The 24,226-nt window shown below is 42.2% G+C and overlaps 1 protein-coding gene across 1 annotated transcript; it reads right to left on the minus strand.

Moving 5' to 3' along the window:
- Window positions 1-15,877: 15,877 nt before the first annotated feature.
- GLOD5 (glyoxalase domain containing 5) lies at window positions 15,878-24,009 on the minus strand. Its single transcript, XM_074204239.1, has 4 exons — window positions 23,879-24,009; window positions 21,825-21,980; window positions 17,817-17,954; window positions 15,878-17,270 (listed from the first exon to the last, which is right to left on the minus strand). The coding sequence occupies exons 1-4, from the start codon at window positions 23,951-23,953 to the stop codon at window positions 17,244-17,246; spliced, it is 396 nt and encodes a 131-aa protein (XP_074060340.1). The 5' UTR covers window positions 23,954-24,009; the 3' UTR covers window positions 15,878-17,243.
- Window positions 24,010-24,226: the final 217 nt, after the last annotated feature.

Below are 24,226 nucleotides of genomic sequence, written 5' to 3' on the forward strand. Positions count from 1 at the left end.
CAACCAACCTCTCTGGACCTCTTCCTCAGTCACCTTCTCTGTCAAATAAGGCCCTGGACAATCTCAAGGACCCATATGGAAGTCCAAATGTTGTCATCTTACAGAAGACTGAGAAGGTTTGATGCAGGGTTTGGAGACCATTTCATGTTTTCAGTAAGGCCTAAGGTCTGTTTCTGCAGGAGGTTTGTGGTGCCACCATGTATTTGAGTTGCCCTAGTCTTTGCTAACACTTCCTCTGGGTTTGTTGGTCGTTTGCTAGTTTCTGCTAAGAAAAGGCTACTAAGTGCCATCCCACTGGATGGCAAAGGGATAGACAAAACCTGTGCAGCTCAAGCATGGAAGACTCAACCAAATCCTTAGAAATCATTGGCAGATGAGTCTCAGAGGTCTCAAGGATCACTCATGTCCAATTGATTGAGACTCACCATAGATCTTGTCCTTGGTAGAAAGAAGATGGTCCCATCCTCTTCCTCCAGAAGCTTAGGAAGTACAGGTGAGCCAGGGCTGAGTTCTGACTCATCTCTCAGCAAAGAGGTTTGGCAGGAAAACCTTATGATTTCATGTAGGACGTAGACCCAGAGAGACAGAGAAAGAGAAGACACTGAACCTAGAATGAGGGAGATTTGAATTTGAACCCTGCCTCTGACACATTTCCTAGCTGTGTGACCCATGTTAAGTTATTTGATCTTTCTGTGCCTCAGTTTCTTCATCTGTAAAAGAAAGAGGCTCCTCTTGATGACTTCCTAAGATCCTTGTAGTTTGAGATCTCTGACCCTCATATCCCTCTGGAAAAGACTTGCTGCCAAAGCTCCTTCTCCCCCTATTGGTTGCTTAATTAATAGATGAAGCCCTTAACTCACTCTGTTCAGTTCAGGACAGAAGATGAGAATGGAGGATTGACTCTATCTACCCTTCAAGACAAGCCTCTCTCCAAAGGCATTTCTGTTTTGTCTCAGAGCAATTCTCCCCTCACTTTGCTCCTCTCTTCTGCAGTATACAGGGAGTGGATGAGGTGAGACTCCAGGGGGAGTTGGGGAATGTCCAATGGGCTCTGCTTTCATCTTGGGAAGATTCCTGGAACCCAGAGGGAGGGGCTATCACAGGGACATCCCAGAGGGAGTTCAGCAGGACCTGATCTGTCTTATTCTCCATCTCTGAACTTCCAAAGCCCCTAGCCCTCTGGACAACCTCCAAGCAACTGAAGGCCCCCCTCCTCAGTGCACAGCCCACACCTAGATTTCTCCCCAACTTTTTCCCTTTCCTTTCTGTGAGGACTTGACCAGTCTCCTTTCTCTTACTGGAGCCCAGCTGCCCTAGATCTAAAATGATGCTTGCTAGGGACAGCTAGGTGGTACAGTGGATAGAGCACTGGCCCTGGAGTCAGGAGGATCTGAGTTCAAATCCGACCTCCGAAAGACTTAATAATTGCCTAGCTGTGTGACCTTGGACAAGTCAATTAATTCCATTGCCTTAAATAAATAAATAAAATGTTGAATAAAAATAAAATGATGCTTGCTGAAGCCTCTTTCAACTCCCAAACCCTGAAAGTCTGTGACTCTATAATTTCTCTTAGTTAGCCTTCCATTTCTCAAAGAAGCATTTGGTTTTCTTTGGTCTAAGCAGGCTCCCTGTTAAGAAAGGTCAGATGAGGATGACCCATCAGCCACTCAGCTAGATCCTCGGTGCCCCAAGAAGGGGAGCTGTTTCAGGTCCAATAACCTTTCTATCCACCTATTACATGGATATAACCCAGAAGCACCCACACAACAGGGACCTCCCTCCACAAATAGCTCTCTCTGACCATGGCCTTTACTTCTCCAGAATAATGAGTGAATGGGGCAGAGAAACAAGACTGAGGGGAAAGACAATAATGACATCATGACAATATGTCTAGGATGGGGCTCCAAGCTGTCTCTTTGAAGAACTACATGAAAAAAAACATAGGATGGATGAACAGCATTTCCAATTGTTTTTTAAAACTAGAAAATTGATCAATATAAATCTAGAATAAGCAGCAAAAAACCCTTGAAAATTAGAGCACTTGATAAAATGGACAGCAAAAGACAACAGAAATGATAAAACTAAAAGTTGTTTCTTTGAAATGACTAACACAAACCAATGAGCAAGTTTTCAGTCAACCTGATCAAGAGCAAGGGAAATCAAGTTAATTGCAAAGTCATCAAGGCAAAATCCCAGGAGAGAGAGGGAAGGAAAAAGAGATCTCCTATCCCACTGCAATATATTCTTTTCCTGGCCTTTTCCTCTTTTTTTTTTCCTCCTCCTGATGTTGGACCTGGCTTTGGGGCTCCACTCTCCCCATTCTGCGTAACCTACCAGACCTCTGTAGATTTCTGTCTCTGACCTTCCTACTTTGACATTTGGCTTAAATCACTCCTTCCACTCTACCGAGGGTTTGCTTGCTCCTTTGAAGTAAATTCTCCTCCAAGAGGTGGAGGAAGGCTTATAAGACTTTACATTCTTCCCTAGGTGAAAATTGAGATAATATTGGCCCCGAATGCTTTTCTCTCATTTGCCAAGATCTACCATAGTGGATCTATGGTGGGTCCTATTTCTTTCAGCATCAACTTGTTTCTTTGAACTCCTTGAGAGCAACTTCTCACCCTGAACTTTCCCCCTCTTTCTTTGACTTTGAATTCCCTCTTCATTGTTAATTCACTATCCAGGCAGAGAAAAGATGCAGTCTCTTTCTGGTCATTGGTTTCTTCCCCTCCACACTCATGTCTGCCTTAACCAAAAAAGATATCAAAAAGCTTTTTCTTTAGTCTCTAACTCTCTTAAGTTGTTGTTCCATTTCTCTCCTTCCTTCCTTACTCAGTGCTCACACCCTCCCTTCTTTCCTTTTACTATAATAGGTCATCTGTAAAAGAAAGAGGCTCCTCTTGATGACTTCCTCTTGCCTTTTTCCTCTAACATTTTCTTTTCCCAGTATAATTCTTTTTCATGCCTTGTTTCTTTCATACTTGTCTTGCACCCACACCTCTCTCAAAGTATAGTCCTTTCAACTGTCCTGATAGAAGTACAATTCTCAAGAGATATAAGCAACCTTACATCATAAACAATTTAAACTCAAACCCTCTTTTCAAGAACAATTCCTTCAACTGTCCCAATATACATACAACCCTCAAGAGCTAAGAGTCTGATGACCAGCACAGTCAATTTATACCCACACCCATTTTTCAAGTACCTTTCCTTCCATTAACACAATGTGAATACAGTCCTCAAAAGCTAAAAGTTTGATTACATCACAGTCACTTTATACCCACAACTTCTCTCTAAATATGTTCCTTTCAATTGTCCTAAGAAAAAATACAGTCCTCAAGAGTTACCTAACATTTCCTCCCTCTTCCATTTACCTTTTTAGACATTTCTTGGGTCTTGAAGATCAAATTTTCTGTTCAGTTCTGGTCTTTTTAACAGGTAAGTTTGGAAGTCCTCTATTTCATTGAAGATCCATCTTTTCCCTGAAAGAATATGCTGATTTTTGCAAGGTAGTTGACTCTTGGTTGTGATCCAAACTCTTTTGCCCTCCAGAATATCATATTCCAAATCCTCCAGTTCTTTAATGTTGAAGCTGATAAGTCCTGTATAATCCTGATTGTGGTTCCTGATATTTAAATTGTTTCTTTTTGGCTACTTGCAATATTTTCTACTTTAGCTGAGAATTCTAAAATTTGGCTACAATATTCCTTGGATTTTTTATTTTGGGATTTATTTGGGGGCAGGGTAATCAATCTTTCAAGGACTATTTTATCTTCTTGTTATAGAATATTAGAACAGTTTTTCATGATCATTTTCTATATGATAATGTCCAGGCTCTTTTTCTGATCATGGCTTTCAGTTAGACCAATAATTTGTAAATTATCTCTTCTATATCTATTCTGAAACATGAAAAAGAAAACAAAAACCTAAAAGAAGTTTTAAAAAGTGAACATATTTTCAGCAGGCAAAACCAAAAGTCTGAAAAAAAGTAGAATTTTCTTCTACTTTTGAAGCACCTCTTAGGAAAAACAACCTGGAAAATGGATACTTATTCCTTTCCTTGTCTTAGTTGTTTTTGCCTTAGTTCTAATTCTTCCTTTACAACATGACTAATATGGAAATTTCTTCAACACAATTATACATATATAACCTATATCAATCAGATTGATGCCACGGGGAGAGAGTTGAAAGAAAGGATGGTGGGAGATCACCAAATAAAATAATATAGAGGGAGAAGAGAAGAGGGCTCAAGCCAGAGTCTTGGGAGTTATCAGACATAACCTAGATGAAGATTCAGCAAAAGAAACTAAGAGGCAAGTCAGACTGATAGGAGAAGCTAAGTCATGAAAATGTAGCAAGAAGAGAGTGTTGTGGAAAAAGAGATGATCCACAACCTCAAAGGCAGGAGAAAGGTCAAAAAGGATGGAGGCAGTAGGGAAAGAGCCAGCAAAGAGGGAGAGACTCAAAATTAGTGAGAATAGGGATGTCAGAAGTGGTGACTGAGAGGACACAGTAGAATGGAATCACTTGTTCATGAAGAGGGATTGGGCCACCTCTTCATGGGAGAGTGATGGGAGGCATCTGAGAGATGAGAGATTGAGATGAAAGGGCTCTTGGTGAATGCTTTCAATTTTGTCAGTAAACTCTGATGCAAGATTCTCAGCTGAGAGGATAGGATTGGGGGAAGAGATGAAAAGGTTTATAAAAGATACTGTGGTGAGTGAGATATTGAATTGATTGTTGTTTAGTCATGTCCAACTCTTTGTAATTTATTAGTAAGAACAGATTCTCTCAAAACCTAAACATTTCGTAATTTAAAATTGTGCTGTTGGCAACAACCACCCCATTTGGGGTTTTCTTAGCAGAGATACTGAAACTGTTATTTTCTTTTCCACCTCATTTTATAGATGAGGAAACTTGAGGCAAACAGTGTGAAGTGACTTGCCCAGGGTCATACAGCTAATTAGTGTCTGAAAGCAGATCTAAACTCAGGTCTTTCTGATTCCAGGCCTAGCACTCTGTCTCTGCTCCACCTAGCTGGCCTACTGAATTAATTAGGGAGGTGGAAAAGGATTGCCTTGCTGCAGAAGCAGAGTAGTTGAGATTGCGTTATATAAATTTGCAATGAATTCAGTCAGAATGGTTGCATGATTTTTCTATATCTTTCTTCAGCAGCATGTTTGTGTGTGTGTGTGTGTGTGTGTGTGTGTGTGTATAGAAGTTAAGACAGGGCATAGTCGGAGGAACTCAAGGCCAAGGCATGGCAAGGCCAAATTGGTGATAAGAGAAGGTGGTAAGGACTCAAGAGAAAAGGACAATATGGATTGAACTGGTTCACCAAGAGGTCAATACTAACAAGGGAGAATGTAGTCATTGCACTCCTAGAAAAGAACTGATAAATTAAGAGATTGGAGGTTTTTGAGAGGAATGATAGTTTATTATCAGAGAAAGGTATCTCAGCATCCTTGAACATGGATCTGGTGCATTTGTGGATGATGGCAAGATCAAGGACATGACCATCCTTCCTTGTGTGTAGCTTAGGTCGGGTGGAGGAGTGGGTCATGGGAAATGAGTAAGGTGAGGAATAGAGAGTTAGGGTATTGAAGGGAATATTACTTTGTATTTTCAAATCCCCTTGCACAAGAGCAGGAGTTGGGAAGGAAAGACTGTGAGCTGGTTGTTGAGTTCATTTAGAAAGGGAGGAGAATGTAGACAAGAGCTACCAGAATTTGGATTGGATTTTGCTTGGCTAAGCCTTGGGGATACAGAGACAACAGCTAAACTCTTCATCCTACTTACTGGCTGTATAACCCTGAGTCACTTAACTGTTATCTGCCTCAGTTTCCTCAACTGTCAAATAATAGCACCTACCTCTCAAGTCATTGTATGGATATTATGAGATATTTGCAAATCACTTGACACATAGCAAGTGCTTATTTCCTTCCTTTCTTCCTTTTAATCTTCTATTCCCTGCCCTTGCCTCAATTTTCTGAAGATAGCTTATAAAATTTTAGCTTACTTGGTATTGTCTCTGTCTACCCACATCAATCTCTTTTCTTACCTTTTTTCCTCATCAGAATCATTTCCCTTTGGGTCATCAGATTTCCCTTCACCCACCCCTCCTGTACTTACCTTCCCTGTGTACCTTTAGTTGACCTCTCCTTCTTCTAAATTCTTTGAAATCTCCTCTCCTTAAATCTAGAGGGCATGGCAGATACATGCCTTTCCTTGACTTATCAAACAAAACTCTAAGGAGTGTTCCACCCCAACAGTCCCCAAGATTTCCAAGGTGGCAAGCACTTCTTCCCTGTTGACAAGATTCAGCACAAGAATAAAATTTCCCCTTTTTGGTGTCTCTTAAAGAATGAAATTATCATTAGGAAAATCCAAGAAGTTATAACAAGAATCAATTTCACAAATTCCTCATCTAATTCCTCTTTTTGTCCAAGTGGTCTATAGCATACTTCAATGACAAAATCAAACCTGTTTCTCCTTCCATTGACAGCCATTCAAATGCTCTCCACCATACTTCCCTTCTCTGATTCCTAGATTTCCTAAACAAGAATACATGTTTAATATATAATGCTACTCTATCCCATCTCCTTTATTCTATTTCTTTTGAATAAGCTATATCCATCAAGAACCAAATACTTTTCGTTGCCCAACTTTGGCCATTTATGTCTGAGTATTTGAGGTCATAGATTTTACCATTGGCTCCTTTCTTTCTTTCTTTCTTTCTTTCTTTCTTTCTTTCTTTCTTTCTTTGTGTCCTATAAATTTCTAGTGTTTTCACCATTCTTCTCCCTTTTTGGAAAGTTTCATAGCTGTACTTGTTTTGACAATACAAACCTTTCCAAATCAATCCCACTATGTAACAGCTCTCTGATAACTAAGAAAACAAGTAAGTAAAACTAATAACAATGACCTCATTTGCAAGTAGAGACAGTGTCCTACATCTGCAGAATTCCCCACCTCCATTTGTTAAATGAACAGAAATCAGTTTTCTCTCCCTCCCACCCAACACCCCCTTGGGAAAAAAAAAAAACAAAAAAGAAATGTCATAACATGGTCCAGGAAGTCAAATTCCACCAATGGCTATATTCTTATACACACACACACACACACACACACACACACACACACGCACAGGGGAGGAAACCAAGGAAGCTAGAGAAAAAGGGACTTGACCAGACTTCTATAGCTACTGTCGATGACAAGATCTGAACCCAGGCCCTGTCACCCTCAAGCCAGTAGCGTCTTTACCATATGACATGGCCTCACATCTGGAGTCATACAAATATTTGTTCAGGGTCTTTTGCCCAGAGAAGAGCAGGCTCAGCTAGGAACCCTGATAGCTAGCTTCAATAGTTAGCTGCAGGGCAGTCCTGTGGCTGAGGGCTTAAAACCCAGAGGGAAGACTTAGGTGGAATGCCAGGGCAAGGTCCTCACAATGCCCCCTGTGACAGAGTGGAAGGGCCCTGTGCAGAAAGAGTGGATTGTACATGCTGGGGTGGGGGTAGTGAGAAGAGAGGGTTGGAGATACACTTTATCAATATGGGGATTCTCAGGTAGGCACTGGGAAATTGGGTGAGCAGAAGACTCTGAGGACCTTTGGCAGTCTCTGCTGAGCTGGGCATTGTTATTGGTTAAGGGACTGACTTCCTAAACTATGCCCTCCACTCCCTGTGCAAGGAGGCCCTCAGATTGCTCCCAGATCCTAAGGAAAGGCTTCCTTCTTTATACCCAGAGGATCCTTAGAATGGTATTATGTCATCATCTCTTCCAGCAGACACAGGCCAATTCATACACTAAAGGTATCCCCATCAGGATATCCCTAAAAAGGGGTTGCCCAGTTTATACTCTCCTACTTCTCTAGGCACCCTGTCTCATGTTAGACCTGCTCTCTCCTGGCTGGTCCATTTGTCCTAATCACCAGTCTCAATCTGTCTCTCATGGCTCCTGGGCTCAAGTAGAACCCTCCCTCTTCTATGGCACAGTCTTGCCAGTACATGAAGACATTCCTACCCCCAGTCTTCTCTTCTCCAGGCTAGCATCCCATCAATTCCATCATCCAATTCTAATAAGCTCTCACTAAGGAAGCACTCAAACATGAACAGCTCTCAAGGCAGAGCTCCTTCCATGTGGGGTTGGCTAGAGCCCTCTGACATTTTCCCTTCTGTTCCCCTTAGTATTACAGATAAAAATATCTCCCAATAGCCTCCATATAAAGCTCCTATGAAATTGGATACATAGCCTTTATCCTCCATCATGTATCTAGTGAAGGGATGCCTTCTGACAGAAGGAAGGGAAGGGAAGAGAAGGGAAGGGAAGGGAGAAAGAATGAAAAGGGGGAAGGAAGGGAAGAGGAGGGGAGGGGAGGGAAAAGGGAAGGGAGATGAAAAAGTGGGATATTCTAGCATTGCAATGCTCCACCAGTGCTCACAGCTATTTGCAAGGTCATTTGAAACTGAAATACACTCTAGCTAACCAGTGTGAAGGCATCTCTGAGGGCCAATAGCATTTGCATACCATGACTGTTCTTCCCACTGAAAAACTCCCACCCACCCACTCGCCCTAATTTCCCTGCCAGGAATAACTTCCTGGAGGCCAGCTGGTCTGGCTAAGTCCAGTTTCTCCCTAACCAGTAGTGTTTCATGTCAAGCTCTGGCTGACAGGGTTCTACCAGAAGTGAAGGAGCCAGAACCCCTAAGCAGGAAACAGGGCTCCAAATCCTTACACAAGGGCACAAAATATTTACCCCAAACCTTGGAAGGGAAATCTTACCTGACTACCATTGTCCACAGTTACAGTTGCTATGGATATTGGGTCTTTCAATCTCAAGAGATTTCAAAAGTGTTAAGCACTCACCCCCTAATGAGCAATGGAAGTTTGAGAATACTGAGAAGACTGAGGCCTTTCTAAGAGAACAGGTCCCATGTGCCAATAAGGACCTCACAGAGAAAAGCAGAAACTAGAAGGTTTACCAAAGGTCAGGTTTTATAAACTCCTTACCTTATAATACCCTTGTGAGGTGAATATTATGGACATTCTCGCTCCCATGACAGATGAGGAAACTAAGGTTTGCCCAGTGTCGTGCAGCTAGTTCACAGGATCATAGATGGAGGGGAATGACTTGGCCAAGGTCACACAAGTTTAAAGGATTCAAACTCAGTATCCAGCCAGCAGTCAGTCTTTTTTCTGTTATTCCATGTCTCGATAAACCAGAGCACAGACTGAATAGAATAAGATTCAAGTCAATTAGGATAAATGTAAAGTCTTACCTTTGGGTTCAAGCAATCAACTCCACAAATACAAGCTGGGAGCCATCATCCTAAAGGATAGCTGGGGCTTTCAGAGGACTGCATTCTTTCTTGGTCTGAATCAGTGTGAAGATGTGGCAGCATCTCTTCGGTTGTTTCAAAAGGGTCAGATCTTCCTGAATACAGAGGTTTCTGTTCCTTTGGTCCTCTGTCCTGGTCAGGCCACACTGGAAGTATCAAGTTCAGGACTCTGTACCTGATCACTTGAGAGGACATTGCCAAGTAGGTCTTACAGAGGATGAAGAACCTCAAGATTAGAAGACCCATAGAAGAACCTACAGCTCTCCATGTCTCTGAAGGACTGTCGCAGAAAGGATGGGTTAGATGTGTTCTCTCTGGTCCCAGAGGAGTTGGCAGGGTGAAGTTCCCAACAAGTGAAGCTGCCTCGGGAGCTAATGGGTTCCCTGACTTTGCTTGATTAAGCTTTGTCAGTCATATTAACATGCATGGGGTTTCCTCACTTCTAGCTCTGAGCTCCCTCCCAAATCTCTAATTTTATGATTTTTGTCAGATTCAGAGAATAATGTCATAGAATGTTGGAGACAGAACAGACTGCAAATGTTAAGAACTGGGGAGAGTAATTAGTTTAGGTATCAGCTCCCCATTCAGGGATGGGAGGTGAGAGAAGCTGGAATCTAAAGGGTAGGATAGTGTGAGAGAGAAGAGAGAACAAGTAAGGGGTCTGAGGGCACAGGCAGGAACTTAGAGGTTCAACATTTAAGGTATCATCACAACAGTGGGGAGCTAGAGTAGGTTGCTGGAGTGGAAAATGTAGAATTCTGTGACCTGGTTGCTAGAAAGGTAGATCATCCACATAAAGAGTGAAGCCTGGAAAATGATGGCAGGGGAGAGACTCAAGTAGAAGGATCCAAGTGCTGATACTTTTGCCTGAATAAAATAAGGAAAAGGGGGTAGTTAGGGGGCACTATGGTAGACAGAACACCAAGCCTGGAGTCAAAATGGCCCAAGTTTAAATGTAACATCAGACACTTGCTGGCCAGGTGAGTTAATCCATTCTACCTAAGTTTCCTCATCTGTTAAATGGGTTGGACAAGGAAATGTCACACCATTCCAGTATCTCTGTCAAGAAACCCCAAATATGGGGTGGCTAGATGGTGCAGTGGATAGAGCACTGGCCCTGGAGTCAGGAGGACCTGAGTTCAAATCCAGCCTCAGACACTTCATAATTACCTAGCTGTGTGGCCTTGGGCAAGCCACTTAACCCCATTTTGCCTTGCCAAAACCTAAAATAAAAACCCCAAATACAGTCACAGAGAGTTAGATACATTGAAAAACAACTCAAGGATAAAATGGGTAGCTGTCAATGAGGGATAGGGAAGTTTTCAATTAAAGATATCCATATGATTAATAAACTTATATAACTATATAAGACTCAGAATAGCTCACAATAGATCACAAACAATAAGAAATATAGAAATCAAAGCAACCATGAGATTTTGCCATACTCCCAGTGAATTGGCAAAGATGACAAGACATGAAAATCTTCAGTGTTTGTGGGAGGGGGTACAGGAAGACAGGTGCATGAAGCAGTGATAGTGGGGGGTTTCTGACCAGTTGCTCTGATCATTTTAGAAAGCACTTTGGAATGTTGGTAAGAAAATAACTTTTATGGGAACTAATGTAAGCATTTTAGTGAGCAAGATGGAACTAATGTCCAAAGAGCAATAAAACTGTTCCTACCCTTTGACTCAGCAATTCTAATACTAGGCCTATATCTGAAAGAAATCATAAAAAATGGGACAAGTACCCCATGTTCCAAAATATTCTTAGCAGCTCTTTTTGTAGTGGCCAAGAATTGGAAATTGCAGGGATTCCCATCCATTGAGGAATGGCTGAACAAGTCTGGGGACATAAATATTATGGAGTATTATTGTTCTACAAAAAACCATGAATGGTCAGACTGTAGAAAAGCATGGAATGAATGGCAGGACCTGATGCCCAGAGAAGGGAGCAGAATCAAGAGAACAGTGTCCACATTAACAGCAACACTGTGAGTTGATCAACCTTGATGGTTGCAGCTCCTCTCTGTGGTTCAGAGAGCTGGGACAACCTGGGGAGACCTCTTATGGACAATGCTATTCCCATCCAGAAGTAGAAAACCAAAACAAAACAAAGTTCAAAACAAAATCTACAGGATCTGAATGAGCACTACTTTCACTTTTAAAAAATTTTTCTTGTTTTTTTCCTATCTCACTATTTTCTTTCTTTTCCCTTAGTCCTAATTCCTCACATAAAAATGACAAATCTGTAAACATGTTATATATACGCACATATATATAAATATGTATATGTGCACATAGATAATATGCACCAGACTGCTGCTGGGGGGGGGAAGGTTTTGCAAGGGATGGCAGGAGGAAATTATATAACTTATAAATATGTACATGCATGTGGATGAATGTTGAAAATATTTCATAACATGTAACTGGAAAAATAAAATATCAATTTGGAGGAAAAAAGAGTAACTTTTAAAAGATAGGCACAAATTCTGCCTCAGGCACTTGTATTTATGTGATGCTGGGCAGTCACTTCATCCCTATTATTTCTTTTTTTTTTAAGGTTTTTGCAAGGCAATGGGGTTAAGTGGCTTGCCCAAGGCCACACAGCTAGGTAATTATTAAGTGTCTGAGGTGGTATTTGAACTCAAGTACTTTTGACTCCAGGGCCAGTGCGCTATCCACTGTGCCACCTAGCCGCCCCATCCCTATTGTCTTTAAAAAAACCAAAAGGATAGAACAAACCATTCTGAAAAGAATTGCTCATTGTTTCCAATCATTGGAGAGAACCGTCCAAATCCCCAAGAGTCTGAGCCGGGGTCCTCATGATGACTCAGAGCTTTCACCTGATACCCTGGCAATGAGCCAAGGTGGCAAATGATGGGAGTAGTCAGTGGTGCCCTCTTGGTGGAACCATGATTTGGTGAACCATTTTGGAAAGCAATATGCAATCATGCAAATCAAGTAAGTGTCCTTTGATTCTCGTCTCAGGCCGAGACTCCCGGGACGGGGCTCCTACCTCGTGCCATAAAGAAGTCCCAAGATGGACCGAAATGTTTGTGGACATACTTTTGATGATGGCTGAGAATTGGAAGGGAAGAGAATGCCCATGGTTTGGAGAAGGGCTGAACAGTGTGTGCTAATATGCCAAGCTTCCTTTCACCACCCTGCGACTCCAATCTGCTGCCACTTCCCCCAGCAGGCTCCCAGAGGCCTCTTCCAGGCTGGACATGCAAAACACGGGGAAACTGCCAAGTGACCGAAGCCATTCTCTGCCCTCAGGGAGCTGCCAGTCGAAGGGGGGGAGACCTCAGGCCCCCAACTCTGTCCAAATAGAGGATAACTAAGCAAGACCTGGTAGGAGATGGGAGCGGGAAGCCTTCCTAGAGAAGGGGGATGGGGGACTGTGGGAATGGAGATGAAAGGAGGCTGGGGAGCTCAGTAGATGGAGCGGAGCAGGGGGACAATCAAAAAGGTTGGGAAAGGAGGGCAAGATGGACGTTGAAGGCCAAAGAGAGCACCTTGGATCTGCTCCTGCAGACCATAGGGAGCCACTGCAGCTTGTGGACGCAACAGCATCCAAAGGCCCTGGAAGGGCCCCGCCCCTCCGGCCTTCCGGCCCTGCCTCCCTGCCCACCCGCCGCAGCCCCGTCCTGCGCGCAACGCGCCTGCGTACGCACACAGGCGTACTCGCATAATGCAAACACACACGACAGCGGCTGCGACCGAGAGGCTTCAGACCCGACTAAACGATGCCAGACCGTAAATCCGGGCGGCCAACGCGAGCTCCGAGCGCCCCCCGGAGGAGAGAAAGAAAACTGAGCACTCAGGGCCCACGGCGGTCGGGACACCGCCCTTCTCCCCCCAGCACCTCCTCACCTAGCTTTTAGGTTTCAGAAATGACTTGTTCTTTGGCAAAGACTCTTCACGCTTCTATTGGGACAATCATGGACTTAATTTTCTTTTCTTTTTAATACGATCGATTTCTACTGATTTTTGCCTTTATCCCTAGCACAAATACACAGATTCATGATGAGTGACTTCTCGGATAAGCCTCCAGGGGCTGTGCAACAGAATGCGGCTTACAGGTTTTGAACCAACATTCATAGTAACAGCAATCTATAGTTTCTTTTATCATTCTCTAATAGAATACAACACTGTATTTGTCTCATCAAAGATCGCTGGCAGTTTGTGTTCTGAGTTTGAGAATATTTCATGCTCTTTGGGTACAAATGGTTCTTGAAAAGTTCTTCTTAAAACTTTGATACAACTCTCCTGTGCATCCCTCAAGATCGAGTCTCTCTTGTTTGCTCCCTTTGGTACTTACTTTACAGATGTTCTGTCTTCCCTTTCTGAGAATGGGTTATTTCAGATCTCAATCTGGTCATCAATTTGGATATTTTCTGTCAAAGATTTTCCTTCATTTCTTTTCTTTTTTTTTTTTTTTTAGATTTTTGCAACGCAAATTGGGGTCAAGTAGCTTGCCCAAGGCCACACAACTAGGTCATTATTATGAAGTGTCTGAGTCTGGATTTGAACCCAGGTCCTCCTGACTCCAGGGCCAGTACTTTATCCACTGCACCACCTAGCCACCCCTGATTTCTTTTTCTGTTCTCAGTTTTACCAGCATATAACTGTATAATGGGTTCTAATTATCATTTCTTCTGGCTTGGCTATACTTCACCTTGCTCATCTGCAGTTTTATTCATTTGATTTTTCTTCCCTGTTCTTTTTAATAATATTGACTAAAAATTTCTCAGTATTTTCAAAGAATCAGATTTTAGTTCTGTTTACCATTTCTATAGGTTTTTTAAAAAATTCCAGTTTATCTATTTCTCCTATAATTGTTAATCTCCTTTTTTGCACTCATTTTAAGTTTGTTTTTTTACAATTTGTTAATGCCATATTCATTTCATTAATCCTCTCTTTTTCTATTTTGTTGATGTATGTTCTGTATAACAACATAAGTTGTCTAAATACAGCTCAATGATAGATATTTCTTGATATGTCCTCTCCAAGAACACCTTTGATTCCTAACTGGAGGGGAGCAGAAGGGGTCTTGAGACTGACTACTTGATTCTCCTGTGAGAAAGACAAGTACCAAATTAAAATTATATTTTTCTGCCCCCCCCCCAATCTAGCTGATCTAAACATATACTTCTTATTAGGTTCAAAGGAAACAAAAACAGCTAACTTCCCTGGTTGGTAAATGGTAAATGGGAATGGTAAAACTCATCTCTTCCCATCAAATGCTAGTTACCCAAAATACCATCACTGAAAAGGATTATCTTAGAAAACCCCTTTACTCAAACAAATATCAAATACAAATCAGAGAAGTCATACAAGAAAATATAGAGAGAATGAGGGTTCCAAATGGATACAAGATACCTCAGCCAAAGAAGAGGCCCTGATGTCATCCAAAGAGAAATTCCTCCCATTCACTACGGAGAAAAGTACCAGATCTACTTGCATGCTGCTTCCCAGTCTTTTCTTTCTCTTCAAAATGAATCTGAAACAATTTCTTTCTCAAGGAAGGAATGAAAAATACCTATCTCCAAATCTCTCAATTCTTCAATAAATATCCCTTTGTCAGGGCAGCTAGGTGGTGCAGTGCATAAAGCACCGGCCGTGGAGTCAGGAGTACCTGGATTCAAATCCAGTCTCAGACACTTCATAATTACCTAGCCATGTGGCCTTGGGCAAGCCACTTAACCCCATTTGCCTTGAAAAAAAACTAAAACTAAAAAACTAAAAAAACTAAAACTAAAAAACTAATAAATATCCCTTTGTAAAGGTCTAATTGATAGTTAAATTAAAGGGAGATCAATAAGTCCATTTATTTTGGAGTGCCTATCATCAGGCAGAAGATCCTGAGAAACTGGTAACTAGGTAAATGACATTGAGAGGTACAACCATGGGGCGGCTAGGTGGCGCAGTGGATAAAGCATCGACCCTGAAGTCAGGAGTACCTGGGTTCAAATCCGGTCTCAGACACTTAATAATTGCCTAGCTGTGTGGCCTTGAGCAAGCCACTTAACCCTGTTTGCCTTGCAAAAACTAAAAAAAAAAAAAAGAGGTACAACCATATGGAGGCCTAATAAACAGTAGTCCTAAGACAAAGATCCTCACTCCCACCCCCAACCTCCAACCCTTCAAAGTTACCCATAGGACCCAAAGGGTGGTTAATCTGCTTCACACAGGTGTTCCTGGCTTTCTAAATCTTATCACAGAAAGGACAAACCCTAATTCCAGAGAATTATTTCATAATGAAGCAGGTTACCTGCCTTCTTGCTTTTCTATTTTTTCCAGTTTAGGGTGGAAGCAGGTTGGAAGGAGAGAGGGACTAGGAAATGTACCCTCCCCATTTCTCTACCTCCCAAATTATATGAGAAACAGATCAGAAGGAATCATGGACCAAGAATCATGGACCACTTTAAAAGTGAAATATTCAACTTGTCACGCATTTTTAGAGAAGCACAATAGAGACTCACAGTTTTTTGTACAATTCTCTCTTTGATACAGGGAACATGAAAAGGCTTTTATTTAGGGTTAAGTTCAAAAGGAAAAATGAAATAAAGTGAGAAAAAGTCTACTAAAACATGACATCTTGTACACACAGGTAGACACCCTCTCTTGCTTGAAACTGTTAAATCCATGATTACTTCTTCTGACTCTGCTTCTTCTTTCCTTGTTGTTACGGGACCCTTCAAACCAAACCACTTCTCACTCTGTGAGGACCCTCAAAAGCTCACTAGCTACCATTGTGGCCAAGAGCTAGGATGAGAGATTTGGCCTTGGAAGGGTCCTCTTTCTCTCAACTGTTGTCTGAGTGTTGGAAGTAGGTCTCAAGTTAATACCCCCTTCCAACCTCTGGCTTGGGCAGTATCATAGCAGGGACCAAGAGACCTTTCCTTGGTGCCTCCAAGGGAGCCACTCACAGGGTGATTTCAGGACTCCCAGGAAGCAGCCCTTGATGCCCCAGAGCCTCTACCACTGATTAATGATGCTGAAGATGGAAGGTTATGTGCATAACCCCCCCAAAGCAGTTAGCTCCAGCCAAAGAATCACATGGATATGGAATGCAATTTTATCTCTGGGCAAATGTTTGGGATTTGGTCATCAAGAGGGAGCAAGGAAGAACACCTAAGAAACAAAAGCGGGGTTGGAAGCACCTAGTGCCAAGAATAGAATACTGATCTAGGGACTCAGGATACTGTTTCTGCATCTGACTAGCTCTCTATGACCTTGGTCAAGTCATTTCCTTCTCTGGATCTCACTTTAATTTTCTGCAAAATAAGATGATTTGAGTGAGTTATCTGGAAGTTTCCTTTCTAGTATAACATTTTAGGACCTGGCAAGAACAAGGGTGAGGGCAGAGCACAGTGCAGAAAGTAAGGCAGGGGCACAAAGAAACTCAGTCAACTTAGTAACTTTATGGAGGACTGACCTTAACAGGCAGCAATCATTTGTGTTGGAAAAATCTGAGTTTAAAAAAGGTTTTTTGGTTCAGTCAGCATACTGTCCTGTGCATAAATGCTAATGCTAAAGAAGTATAGTAGAGAACACAGAATGTAGGATGAGGGAAGGCAAAGAAAGAATCAAAAATATCCAAGTTATAAAGCCGGCATTGGGAAGATGGATGCAACCTTGGTGGAACTCATAGGAAGACATCTGTTTGGGAATGTCCCCCTGGACAATTCTGGGAAGGGCAGAGATGGGTGGCAGGACTCTTGAGGTGGCCAGGTCACTTAGAAGGGTCGTTCCCGTTCTGTGCTCTTCCTCTCTTTCTTTTGGTCTTTTCCCTATTGCTTCTTTCCCAACACTTCCTTTGACATTGAAGGAGCATCCTCTGAGATAGCAGCAGCTCACACCCAGATCATAGGCAGGAGGGACAACTGAAGTCCAGTTAGCAGCCAGCATGATTCCTATGATCCTGAAGACAGGTGAACTGAGTGAAATACCATCTTCCCCATATCCCCTTGTTTAGTCAAACATAGGGGCAGCAGATGCCCTCCCCCTTCCCATTATTCCTTTCCCAAACTTCAAGGTGGGGAGCAAGTGAAAAAATAGAAATCAGATATATGACAGCAGTTCATGAGCCAGGCAGACAGACAGCAGATTTCCAGTTTGGAGACTATTCCATACCATCCCTCCAACTCATTTCAGGGTCAGCCTTTAAGACAGAGGGATTTCATTGTATCTCAAGCAGACGATGTTATGCAAACATTGTCCTCTCTGTTGGAATGACCCCCACCCATGGCTCCCTATGGTTTTTCAAGAAGGTTAGCGGGATAGCTTTTACACCATCTCACCCAGGCCCCCCCATGTGTATCATACATGTGTGATGTGTCCAATGAATATTATGCCATATCTAAAATGTAATATGAATATATGATATGTCAAAATATGAAATAATTTGGGGTGGGGCTAGAAGAAGTAAAAGCTATATTTTACAAAGAATAATACTACAGAATCATACCTTATAGCCAACACGTTCTGTGATATACTTGGAAACTTCAATCAGATTCTTGTCAGGGTCTCGAAAGTACACAGATTCAATTGGCCCCAGAGCTCCAGTTCTGGTCACTGGGCCTTCTTCAATAGGGATGTTGCAGCCCTGTCACAAGGGGAATAAGGGATCAATTCCAAACTAAACATCAGAAGGAATTGTGACTCAGGGAATACATTTAGAAGCATAGATCATTTCTCCAAAGCCCCTCAAAGTCAATTTCACAACCTCAGGTTACAGAACCTCTAAAAGGACCTCGAAAACCATCCATCTAAGCTAGCTTGCATTGAAACAAGAATCCTGCAATGTAGCTTTATTGATTATATCTCCATAGTATCCCCCGATAGCCCTCATGCCCCTTTCCAAAGAACTACCCCATAGAACAAAGAAAGAAAAGGAAAAAACAAAAAAACTGATCATATCATACACCACCTGAGGATCTCCCACCTTTGCACAGGAATGTTCTCACCCACATTGTTATGGTCCTGTACATTGTTTTCTGGTTTTTGCTTCCTTCCCTCAGCTTCAGTTCATGTAAATCTCCTCATGCTTCTCTATATTTCTTACCCACATAATTTCTTTTATCACAGTAATATTCCATTACTTTCATGTACTATCATTTGTTTAGCCATTCCTCAATGGATGGACATAGACATTGTTTCTAATTATACTCTCACAAAAGTGTTGCTGTCAATATTTTGGTGTAATTGGGAACTTCTTACCAATGACCTCTTTAGGGGATAAGCTTAGGGCAGCTAAGTGGTGTCATAGAATGCTGGCCCTGAAGTAAAAAAAGACAAGTTTAAATCGTGCCTTAGACACTAGTTGTGTGGCCCGAGGTAAATCACTTAACCCCTCACCCTCAGTTTCTTCATCCATAAAATGGGAATAACAGCACATTCCTCCCAGAATTATTGAGAGAATCAAATTATATAATACTTGTGAAGTACTTTGAAAATTTTATATAAATACTAGCTATAGATAATCTTTATATAGACAAATCTAAATAAAGGTCAGCTAGTAGCAGCAACAGCAGTGGGTCCAAGATATGGACATTTTAGCCACTTTATTTGCAAAATTTCAAATTGCTTCCCCAATGGTTGTACTGATTCACAGCTCCACCAACAAGGTATTAGTGTCCCTTCATTTGGCAACACCTCAAATTTTGATATTCCTATATTTTGCCAATTTTTAGAATGTAAAACGAAAACCTCAAGGTTATTTTGATTTGTATTTCTCCTTGTATTTATACTTTGGGGCATTTTATATGGTTGTTAATAGATTGTAATTCTTCTTTTAAAAACTTCCTACCCTTTGATAAATTTATCTTGTGGGGAATGGATTTTGATTACGCGTGTATTTAGCTAGCAGCTAGTTGATGCTGCTGTGGTTCCAGTGCTGAGCCTGGATTTAGGAAGACCTGAATTCAAATTAGGACTCCAATACTAAGTAGTTGTATAGCCTGGGCAAGTCACTTAACCTCTGTTTGCCTTAATCCATTACAGAAAGAGATGTCAAACCTCTCTAGTATCTTCACCAAGAAAGCCTCATGGACAAAACTACAGTCCAAGAGTTCACAAGTCAGACATGACTAAATGGCTGAACAACAGCAACTATAGGGGTGTGTGTGTGTGTGTGTGTGTGTGTGTGTGTGTGTGTGTGGTCTGTCTGTCTGTCTGTCTCTGTCTGTCTGTCTTGGATACCAAACCTTTTATCAGAGAAATTTGATCCAAAGGTTTTTTTTTTCTCATTTGACTGCTTTCCTTCTTATCCTGTGTGCATTAATGTTATCTGTACAGAAGCTTTCAAGTTTCATTTATTTCTTTTATCTTTTGTAACTGCCTCTAGTTTGATCAAGAACTCATTTCCTAATAACAGTTGTTTAAGGCAAATGATGTTTCCTCTTCTATTTGTTTGGTAGCATGATCTTTAAGATTAAGTTCACATGTTCATTTAAAAAGTATTCTGGAGGGGGTTGCTAGGTGGTGCAGTGGATAGAGCACCGCACCAGAGTCAGGAGAACCTGAGTTCAAATGCAGCCTCAGACACTTCTTAATGACCTAGCTGTGTGGCCTTGGGCAAGCCACTTCACCCCATTGCCTTGCAAAAAAAAAAAAACCTAAAAAATAGTATTGTGGAATGTGGCATAAGATACTGATCTAAGCCTAATTTCTACCAGACTGATTTCCAGTTTTCCCAGCAGTTTTTAATCAGTTCTTTCCTAGATAATTTATGTTTTCTAGTTTATCAAACATTGTCTATTGTTTTCCTTTGTCTAGTCTGTGCCATTGATCTGTTCTCTAGTTTGAACCAATACTAAATACTTTTGATCTCGTCTGTTTTATTCTAAATCCAGACTGAAGTCTAGACGTGCTGTTCTTCAGTCACTTCTACCTCTCTTCATTATTTCCCTTGATAGTCTAGAGCTTTTGTTCTTCTACACTGTTTGGCTATTTTTAATTATTGAGTTCCACAAAGTATCCCTTCGATAATTTGATTGGCATAACATTGAGATTGTAAATTAACTCTGCTGTGCTTTTATTTTTACTGTATTGGCACAACCCCACCCATGAGCACTGAATATTCCAACAACTAAGTTATTTTTGATTTGTTCATAGTGTATTTTATAGTTGAAGCTATACAAGGACTTTATGTATTTGGGTCCAACAATCTTACACATTTTATAGTTATTTGGAATATGATTTCCCTATCATTGCCTCTTGCATTTTACTAATAGCATAGAGAAATGCAATTGATTTTTGAGGGTTGGTTTTGAAGCCGATGCCTTTGTTAAAGCTATTAATTGTGAAAATTAGATTTTGTTCATTCCTTGGGATTTTCTAAGTACATCATCATTTAATGGTAAATAAGGATAATTTTTCAATTTCCTCTTTACCTATCTTCATACCTTTAATTTATTTCCTCTTGTCCTGTTGCTATTATGAAAATTTCTAGAAATGTATCAAATAATAGTGAGAAAGGTAGGCATTCTTGCTTATTCTTGTATTTATTGAGAAAAGTTCTAGAATATCCCTATTGCATATGATCTTTGGCCTTGGTTTTAGTTAGCTACTTTTCACAATATTAAAAAGGTGCAGAGTATGATTTCTCTCTCATCACATCCAACTGAGATCAATGTATACCAATGGGAAAGACTACCAGACTGCCTTCCATGGGGGTCGGGGAGGGAAGTGAGATTAGGGGGAAAATTGTAAAACTCAAAATAAAGAAATACATTTTTAAAAAAAGGTTCAGGGGTGGCTAGATGGCACAGTGGATAAAACATCAGCCCTGGAGTCAGGAGTACCTGGGTTCAAATCCGATCTCAGACACTCAATAATTACCTAGCTGTGTGGCCTTGGGCAAGCCACTTAACCCCATTTGCCTTGCAAAAACCTGAAAAAAAAAGTCCAGAGGATGAAGCCAAGATGGCAGCGTAAAGGCAGGGCCTTGCCTGAGCTCTCTCCTCAAAACCTCCCTACATATCTTTAAATAATGACTAAATAAATTCTGCTTTGGTGGAACCCATAAAAAGACAGAATGAAAGAATTTTCCAGCCCAAAACCACTTAGGAGGTTGGCAGGAAGGGCTGTTGTGTCAGGGTGAGAGGGAAGCATAGTTCAGCAAGCTTTGCCAATGCAGACTGGGTCCCAAAAAACCAGGAGCAGGCCTTGGAAAACCACTGAGTCAGTCCACAGACAGTATGGAGCTCAAGCAACTGGTCAGAAAGAGATCACGGGGTTGTCTTTGGTAGGGAGCACGGAGGCAGTACTCTGTTATTGTGTCCATCCTCAGATTCCAGTCTCAGTCCTGGGTCACAGTCCCAGGGAAAGGAAAAAGACTTGCAGCCAGAGTAGCCTGGGGACCCTCCTCACAGTTCCAGGTCAGAAAAGAGTGCTGGTGGTCCCTGACAGACAGAATTCACCTTTACATTCCTCCAGTCATTTCTGCTCTCTTGGAGATAGCTGACTCACTAACCTTGAGATGTTCTACCACCTCATGGAGAGGAGATTCTGTAATTAGACAGACATCGAGGGATCCTGGCACAGGCTGGTGGGCTTTGGGTTCAAACTCCTTCCCGACCTCATGAAGATTAAATTTCTGATTTCCAAAGCACAAGGCTTTCCGGTTTCCCTGTTTGAAAGAGATCATGTGTCCAAGTCAAGAATAAGGTTGGAAGAAAGAGCAAGAATGCAAGCATTCTTGGCCCTCTCAGGGGGGGGCAAGACTGCAAAGGTTACTCCTGAGGCAGGTTCTATATTTGTCCCTTTAGGTGCTCATTACCAGACTTCCACACCCATCTTCCTGCCTGCCTGGCTTGAGAAGACAGGACCTATTAGGACATTTTCCAGGCCCACCCCTCCTGTAAACTGCAGCTTTTTCAGATCAGAGGCCTCTGGACAGTCTAGACAGAAGAGCATGGAGAGGCTGACTTCCCATGTCCTGGGCAAGGGTGCTTAGGCTCCCTCCTTCCCTGATCCTCCACTTATCAGGGCACCTCCCAGAGTAGCCAGGCCCAAGTGGAGGCAAGATCATTTCCAGGAGGCCTTGCCTTGCCTCAGTAAAGGGTAGCAGGCAGGGTCTCGCAGCTTACCTCTCAATCATTCCACAGCCAAGTGCTCAAAGCTAGCCATCAATCCCAATACCTCAGCTAAGACCAGAAGACAGAACTTACTCTAGCCCAGGCCCATATTAGAAGGCAGATAATAGGAGTCATTCAAGTTTGCCAAAGGACAAAAGGGCAAAAGATTCAAGAAGAGAAAAGACCCTAGAGGTTGAACTGCTTCACCAAGGGCTCAAACTGGAGAAAGCAAGAGAGTGATGGCCCAAGACAGGACTAAGAAGTGAAGGCTACAATGATGATGAAGAACAGACTTTGGGGTTTCAAGGCAGAGGGAGAAGTGCAATTCCTGAACATGGAATTCCTGGTGTATTTGTGGATGCTTGTGAGATCAAGGGTCTGACCAGCTTTGGGAGGACCGAAGTGTGCCTGGCAAGGAGCACCTGATTGCCAAAGAGGAATCCATTAACAAACAAACGAAAACCAGATAAGATTCCCTAAGCTGTGCTTCTGTCCAGTAGGGATGACCTCTGAGGGTGGTGGAGCCAAGTGTTCTCTCAGGAAAAGAGCACACATCATGGAGTGACTCACCTGCAGAATTCCTGCAATCATTTACTGCCACCACTCTCCAAACACATCTCTCTGACATCTGGCCTCACAACTAGGGGACACCACAGTACCCAGAGCCCTCAGCCTGGAGGGAAGAAGACCCCAGTTCAAATTTGGTCCAGCTGAGTGACCCTCATTGAACCTCTTCCTACCTCAGTTACATCATTTATAAAATGGGGTTAACAGCCCTTGTTTCCCAAAGTGGCTGGATGCATAAGACAATATTTATAAAAGCACTTTGCAAATCGTAAAGCATTATCTCAATTGCTAAGGGTTACTACCACTGCCTACGCCACCACCACCACCACTTCAATGGCTTTTCAACACAGTCATTTCCACTTAGGGTGTCCACTACATATCTCCCACCAACTCTCAAACAGGAGGACTTTTGTCCCCTGGAGGAGAGCTAGATTTGCCAGCCTCTGTGCAGACATGTCTGGAGCCAGGGGAAACTGTTATTGTATCACAGAGCACTAGAATAGTTGAGGCTATAGGCCCAGTTTAGCAGAGGAGTCTAAGATCATAGAGCACAGAGGCAGGTGGGTGATGTCAAGCTGAGACTGTTGGGGGGGACAGGGTTGGACAGGGAGGAAGAGGAGGATTACCAGCGCTCCTGGCCCTTGCCTCATTTTATGGTCCTCAGAGGGGTCCTGTACTCACATACACAAGTGCATGTTCACATACTCAAATATATTCACAGTCATACACACTTTCATGTACACACACACACACACACACACACACACACAAACTTATTTCTGGGCCAGGTCGGTTGACAAGGTCCCAAAGGAGGAGAAGGGGCAACCAGACCCCCAGAGTATCCTAAGCAATCATTGCAGGAAGAGAATGAGAGTGGAGTTACCTTGAAGGTCACCACATCCATGCCCAGTGACTTTGAGTAAAATGATGTTGTTTCCTCAATACTCTTTACAGTCATCACCAGGTGGTCTAGTCCATGGATGAGACATGAGGATAATACTTTACTGCAACCACTTTGAGACTGAGAAAAAAGGAAGGAGATCCTGTCTTGGTTGACTCCCCCACTCCTGCTCCCACTCTCCCTTTCCAACCCAATTTTAGAGGAAAATGGTTGCCTAGATAGATGTTCTATAATTCTCAGGAGGTAAATAGTGTAGTCACTCCTTTGCTCCTTTTCTATTCCTGACTAGCCTGACTTTCAGTTCTTCTTCCATTTCTCTCTAACTTCCTT

This window comes from Macrotis lagotis, chromosome X (genome assembly GCF_037893015.1).
Source record: "Macrotis lagotis isolate mMagLag1 chromosome X, bilby.v1.9.chrom.fasta, whole genome shotgun sequence".
NCBI classification, from domain to species: Eukaryota; Metazoa; Chordata; class Mammalia; order Peramelemorphia; family Peramelidae; genus Macrotis; species Macrotis lagotis.